This window comes from Myodes glareolus, chromosome 1 (genome assembly GCF_982192425.1).
Source record: "Myodes glareolus chromosome 1, mMyoGla1.1, whole genome shotgun sequence".
Lineage (NCBI taxonomy): Eukaryota > Metazoa > Chordata > Mammalia > Rodentia > Cricetidae > Myodes > Myodes glareolus.
The window spans coordinates 69,103,378-69,110,735 of NC_142026.1; the positions used below are offsets into that span (position 1 = coordinate 69,103,378).

Here is a 7,358-nt window from a genome sequence, read left to right on the forward strand (position 1 = left end):
ATGAGTTGGTAGTGAATGTCAAAATTATTAAAATTATGAACACAGAGTTGTACTGAAGAAAAAATGTTAACTCCATGAATTTTAATAGCACACAGAATGTCTGAGTTATAACTATGGTCATATCAGGTATTTGAGGTTCATATTCAAATTCTTCATTCTCAGGGGAATCATTAAGAAGTGTTCAAGCTATGAGAAAGTGTGGGTTTCAGTTCAGCCATGAAGTGCACGTTGAAAACAGGTCATTCTCAGTGCCGTAAAGGAGGAAGTGAAGTGCAGAATAAGTTTATTATTCTTCATTATTAAAAAGGGGCAGATGGTTGGGTAGCATGTTGCCCAAAATACATTAAGTCCCTCCAATCTTGGAATTTTTGTTTGTGAATAAAACCCATAAAGGGTGATGAAATTGTTCAACCAATAAAAGATCACAAAACAGCTCACCAGCAATAAGATGCTGTAAGTGGCTCTGAGCTCCGGAGATTGTTGGCTGGAGAAACTTGGGCTGAGAAGATACCGGGCTCTCTTGCGATGTCTGTAGAGGAGAATTACCATGTACAGGCTGGTCCACATCATGATGCCCACATAAAAGAGATCATGCGTGAATATGATGCTCATAAACGATCCTGAATTTTGGTTCCCAAAATTCCTGTTTTGACAGTAAGCATGTGAAAATCCATTTCCAACGTGAGTAGAATTGGTTTTGGCTATTACCATTTTAACCATATATCCATAGATGGACAGGTTAATGAGCCAGGAGCAGAGTAAGGAAGAAAACGTCCATGTTGAGAGTTTGGGCTTAAGCCAAGCCCACTGAGAATTACTGGGAGTGACGGTGACGACTTGAAATGTGCTTAGAATAGAGGTGGTGCTGATGGACAGACCGCGGGAAATTCTGTATATACATAAAACAACCCTACAACCAACATCATCCAGAAAATTGGGTACTCCAAAGGATGACACGATATCCGGTATCAACGTGAATATGACCGTCACCATATTAGCTATTGTCAGGTGCATGAAAAACATATCTATCAACTTCTTAAAATGAGGCTTAAAGAAGAAAGTGTAAATGTATAAAGTGAACAGTGACGTGTTCCCTATGACACCAACACATAACTGAGATACGAGAAAGAACCCCAAGACAGAATTACTGATAAGCATGATGTTTGTCAGATGTGTTAGGCCTGGAGTGACAGATAAATGACTGTATCATAAATCTATTTTTGAAACGTCAACTGTGGGAAAATGTCATGAATGCCAGCTGAGGAGCAGAGCTGATAAGTGATGAAATGTCCACCTCCTTTTTTTTTGTCTTTTTGGACAGGGTTTTTCTATGTATCACTGACTGTTCTGGAACCTGCGCTGTATCTCAGGCTGGTGTTGACCTCATAGAGATTCACCTACCTCTGGTTTTTCAGTGCCGGAATTAGAGGCGTGTGCCCCCACTGCCTGGAGAAATGTCCAAATCCTTTCAAGGTTAGGTCCACAGATGACCTCTTAACAACTGCATTCCAGGTATTCTTGACCATCTTAGAGGACAGAATAAACTGTTGGAAAGCAGGCAGATCAAATCCACCTGATACCCTGAGCACTGTTATGTCCGGCAGAAGGATGTGTTGACCTAGGTGAAAGCCAAATTTGCATGTTATAAGAATTTTAAAAAGTTATGGGGTTTTTTTGTTTGTGTATGGGCACATTGCCTGCATATCTGTGCACTTGCCTGGGAATCAAACCCTGGCACTCTGGAAGAGCAATCAACCTTTAACTGTGAAACTATCCCCCCAAACCCCAGGAATTTTAATTCATCAGTTGATATTGTTTCCACGTTTATAACAATTTTGTATCTAACACATATATAGTAACATGTGTACTTGAAGGTCAGTGTTTTGGCTGCAGATACGTTTCTGTAGCTTAGTGATGAGTAAATACTCAGACTTTCCATGTGGGACTCGGCCTCTCATTTCACCTTACAGGGTAACCAGCACATCCTGAAGCATCCCATTTCATTTTGTCTATTTCTCTGACAGTTTAGAGCTGAGCTGCTGATGTGCAGACAGTGACGGAACGGGTGAGACTGCATACCCCAGTGTTGAGCACATTGTCACAAAAGTGTGTTTATTGTGACATTTGGTCATTAAAACAATCAGACCGATTCTGGCTGATAAACCCATGGTAACAAGAGTTATATATTTTGCAACATCTGAAGTACATTTCCATTAGAAGATTCTCTTGTTTTGCTGTTGCATAAGCAGAGATCTCAGGTCCACAGTTACACAGAGAATGGCAAAGGCATGATACTCATGGAGTTTGACTTTTAATTTTCCAACATAGTAATATCACCCATGTTCAGTGGATTTGGGGGAGTTTTACTGTATATTAATTTTAGACTCATTCCTCCACCTATCTAATTATTTTTGTCACCTGAAATACAAACCTTTTTTCTTTGGCAGACATCTAAGGATTTCTCAGCAGTCTCTTTTATTCTGACAAGGTCTAATAGACTTTTCTCAATGTGCCTGTCTGAGTTTCTCCATGCACCACAAATCTCTGCCTTGACACGAGTCCCTAGCATAGTCAAGGTATTCTGTTATGAGTGATCAACATTTAAAATACTTAATGAATTCTGCTACACTGAGATATTGTTTTCCCACAATCCCAGTTATGCCTTATATCAGTGTACAACTTGTTTCATGACTTGTCATTGTTTGCCACTGTCACATATTATATAGTTAGACCGTACCCACCCTCCTCTAAGCTTTGAAAACACATCTCCTCCCTACTGTGCCACATGGCTTCTGCTGACCCACATTTGTTTCTTATCATTCACATCTTCCCAACTGTTATCCTGGATTGATTGTCATTCTCCTCGCCATTCACCGGAAGTTTGTTTTTTGCTCATCTTTTCTTCTTGCTCTGTATCTACCCTTAAATACCCTAACTTTTCATAATTTCGTTACTTAGCACGGTTCTGAAAATTCTCTCCAGCAGCCAGGTTATTACTATTTTTTCCTGCAAGGAATAAGAGTTCTTGGATAAAATACCAAGCTGTCCTCTGAACCCAGATGAAACAGACTCACACTATGATTTGCACAGAAAGATGCTATGAATGGAAAATAGAATCTAAAAAGATTAACATTCACTATTTTCGACATTCAAAAAATGAAACTTGCCAGATTGTGGTGACACAGTCCTTTATTCCTAGTCTTTGGGAGGCAGATGCAAGTGGATGTCAGAGAGGTTGAGGCCAGCTTGATCTACAAAGCAAGTTTCAGGACTGTTAAGGCTACACAGAAAAACCCTGTCTCAAAAAAATAAGCAAAAGCAAACAAAAAAGAAAATGAAAATTGAGTAATGGTGAATATACATATTCCTAAACAACAGAGCAACTGCTATTCATATGTTAAAAAGAAATGATTAATTTAAAATAAATATTATCATACCTAATTGTATACATGCACCAAATCTTCAAGAATCAAAATTTCAATAAAAATTAGCCTTAGTAAAGATACAGATGCATTTAAAAACAAAGAAATAAGCTATGTAGTTGTGTAAAATATATGTAAGTAATATATTTTACTATATTACTTACTATCAGTAATAATCTTATCAGTGATAATCTTAATGCAGTCACATTCACAGTCTATAAAATATAAATGACACATATCATTTAAAATAGGTTATTTGAATTTTTCTTAGAGCAAAATTGCTCTCTTGTTTCTTTCTGTGAATGAAACTGTCAGCGTGTTGGCATGTTGGAGGAAGAATGAAAAAATCCACATTTTGTCTGAGTGTTAGAAGATTCACCATTTTGCACCAATTCAGATATATCAAGCACAATGGAGAGGAGAAAGGTCCCTTGTGCAAGTGATGATCAGCCCACAGCTAGAGTGTCACAATGAACATGGGAAACATTAGTCTTTACAGCATTGCATACACTGTATATGGGTTCAACTCCAATTAAGAAAGATGCAAAATTAAAACAAAATGAAGAAATATTTTCAAACTGAAGAAAATTTTCACTTTAAATAAGTTTTCTTTCACAAAAGAAATGCTAAGGGGACACACTACATGCAATCAACCAACTTCTGCAGTAGCATAAAACTTAAATTTGAAACTAAAAATATACAAATATCATCTATACATAATCAAGCTTAGAACATTAGATGAGGCACAACAATCACAAGCAATATGATGGGATTTTTTTTCAAGACAGGGTGTCTCTGTGTAGCCCTGACCGTCATGGAGCTCACTCTGTAGACAGGACTGGTTTTGAACTTACTGAGATCGCTTGCCTCTCTCTGCCTTCCAGTGCTGGAAGTCAAAGTGTTTGTCACCATCCCCACCTTGATAGGAAATCTTAACAACATCTTCTTGCAGTTAACCAAGCCAACAGATAAAAGAGAAAATGAGATATAAAAATTTGAGCTAGAGAACCTGGAGAGATGGCTCAGAGGTAAAGCTGCTCTATCAGAGGATCCAGGTTCAATTCCCAGCACCCACATAGCCACTCATAACTGTGTGTATGTGCATTTCCATGGGATCTGACAATCTCATACAGACATGAATTCAGGCTAAGTACCAATGGACATAAAATAAAAATTAAATAAATTATATAAAATATATTATTTACTTGTATATATTATATTTTTATATATTAATAATTTATATTTAAAAATCTTTTAAAAATTAAGCTGGAGAACTGATAGCCTCAGTGTAACAAAACAGTGCATTTATGGTAAAGCAGCAATTGCTGACCATTAGTCCATAGGAACTGAGAAGCAAATGTGATTATAAAACCAATGTTAAAGAAAAGGTCATCATTTAGTTTATTTATATGATGGATTACATTGATAGATTTTTGTATGGTGAACCATCACTGCATCTCTGGGATGAAGCCTACTTTATCATTATGGATAATATTTTTGATGTATTCTTGGATTCGGTTTGCCAGTATTTTATTGAGAATTTTTTCATGTATGTTCATGAGTGAGATTGGTCTGTAATTCTCTTTCTTGGTTGAATTTTTGTGTGGTTTTGGTATCTGGGTAACTGTAGCCTCATAAAAAGAGTTTGGCAACGATCCTTCTGTTTCTTATGTGGAACACATTCAGGAGTATAAGTATTTTCTCTTCGTTGACGTTCTGGTAGAATTCATCCTCAAAAAAATATGTTCATGCTAATGGAAACTCACCAACTCCAGTCTGACAGAGAAGGAAACAGAACAAGACCAAATTTGACTCTCTAAATGTGGGTGACAGTTGTATGGTTGGCACAGACTGTGGGACCTCTGGCAGTGTCACCATGAGTTATCTCTACTGCTTGTACCGGGTTTTTGGGAACCCATTCTCTTTGGATGGATACATTGCTCAGCCTAGATTTAATAAGGAGAGCCTTGGACACTACTCAAAGCAATGTCCCTTATCTTCTCTGAGCAGTGGATGGAATTTGAGGTGGGAGGTAAGGTGGAGAGAATGGAAGGAAGAAAGTGGGAACTGGGATTGGTATGTAAAATGAACAAAAAAAAGATTTTTTTGTTTTCTTTTTCAAAAAAATAAAAAAAAGGAAAAAAGAAATAATCATCAATGATCTAGTTTCCTTTTAGACAAAATTTTATGTCTATAATGCTGTGTTACAGAGAACCTTAGTAGAGCTGGAGAGATGACTGTGAGATCAAAGTGTTTGTCATGTGAGCACTGGAAAGTGAGCTCAAACACCAAGCACCGATACAAAGGCTGAGTGTGGTGGGTTAGACAGGCTGGTGACAGGTGGATCCCCGGAGCCCATCGAGCAGCTGATTGAGCCAACTGCTGTGCTCCAGGCTGAATGACAGATCCTGTCTCAAAAACTTGGGAGGAGGTAGAAGAAGGCACATGACGTCAATGTCTGTTCTGTACACACACGAACAAGTGATCACACAGTCACATACATGCATATACCTCACACAAAACAAAGTGAAAAACTCCCAATTTTCATCATGTTAAAAACAAATGAATATCTTGGCAATGACAGAATGAAAAAGTCCATTATGAAAATGAACTGTAGAGTGTCTCTTGAGGAAATGTGTGCGTGATATAGATAAAAGACGTTAGGAAACAATGGAGTTATATTGAAGAGGATTTCAGATGAAATCTAAAATAAAGGAGCTGAATAAATAAAAGCAGAACAATAGCAAGCAACAGAAATATACAGGAAAAATAAAGCCAATGCCACCACCTTGAAGGGAATACTGCAACACTCCTCTGTGCGACTGCACTGTTGTCCGGGAGGAAAGACAGAGACTAGGACAGAATGCTGCATACAGTCTGGAAAACGGCAAACGCATCTTCAAAGGTTATGTTATGACTACGTAGGTCGATATGGGGCTTTAAGAGGAACGTGCAAAATCCTCTAAGATGTAACATCCCTCCAAAGATTTTAGAATTCTAAAATGTCATAGATGGGCAATAGTCTCATGAGATTGAATCATCGACTAGATCAGATAAAAGAAGTCTTAACGAAGAAGGAAAATGGGGGCTTGAGATGTCTCAGTAGTTAAGAGCACTGGCTGGTATACCTGAGAGCCTGGCTTTGATTACCAACACCACACAAATGTCCTTAATTGTCTGTAACAACAGTTCTTGGGCATCTGACATCTCTGACTGTTTTCCTGGGGCATTGCACCCATGTGGGGCACAGACATACACGCAGGCAAATTACCACACAATAATATACATGAATAAAAATTAAAAACAAAAAATGGTAAAAGTATTTATGAAGATCAAGAGAAGTATTATACAGAAAAATAACAAAGGGCATAGACTAAATTGACAGAGAAGTAGGGGAAATACAAATCTAAAAACAAATCAAAACACCCAAAGTGTAGGGATGGGGGGGGGGGAGAAGAGAGCAGCAGTAGAAAGGTTGCCATACCTTCCTCCCAGTCTGAGTGCTGAGGGCTGCGAAGTCTTATTCAGGGCAGTGTGAATCCCACAGGCTCAAAGAATCATAGGCAAGAAGTGTCTTGGAAAGGCTGCCTAGTAGGAGCCATGACTAAATAAGAGGCAAGATAAGAGGATTCTTCTTCCCAGTGGACACGGACCAGCTTGTCACCAATGGCGCCAGTGGCCTTGTTGACTGTGCATCATTCTGATGCACTCCAAGGAAAATTTCACTCTCCCAATACAATGTGAATCCCATGGTAATTGACTAAGACAAGCAAATAAGTGTGCAGTCTCTGTCTGAAGATGTATGTGCATTTTCCCCAGTTGAACTACATCAGAAAGGAAACTTTACAGTCTTGGAAATCATTAAAAGTTTTCATGCAGCTTTGGAAATTATCGCAGCCATTATACATTTCTTCCTTTCTCTCTCTCTCTCTCTCT

At 38.3% G+C, this 7,358-nt stretch overlaps 1 protein-coding gene across 1 annotated transcript; it reads right to left on the reverse strand.

The window, feature by feature from the left end:
* Positions 1–210: 210 nt before the first annotated feature.
* Positions 211–1,158, reverse strand: LOC125396025 (vomeronasal type-1 receptor 4-like). The gene has a single exon (XM_048427800.3). The coding sequence runs from the start codon at positions 1,156–1,158 to the stop codon at positions 211–213; it is 948 nt and encodes a 315-aa protein (XP_048283757.3).
* Between the last annotated feature and the right edge of the window lie 6,200 nt (positions 1,159–7,358).

Excerpts from the sequence above, each read along its gene's own strand:
- LOC125396025 (XM_048427800.3), bottom strand. The coding sequence starts at position 1,158 with ATGCTTATCAGTAATTCTGTCTTGGGGTTCTTTCTCGTATCTCAGTTA.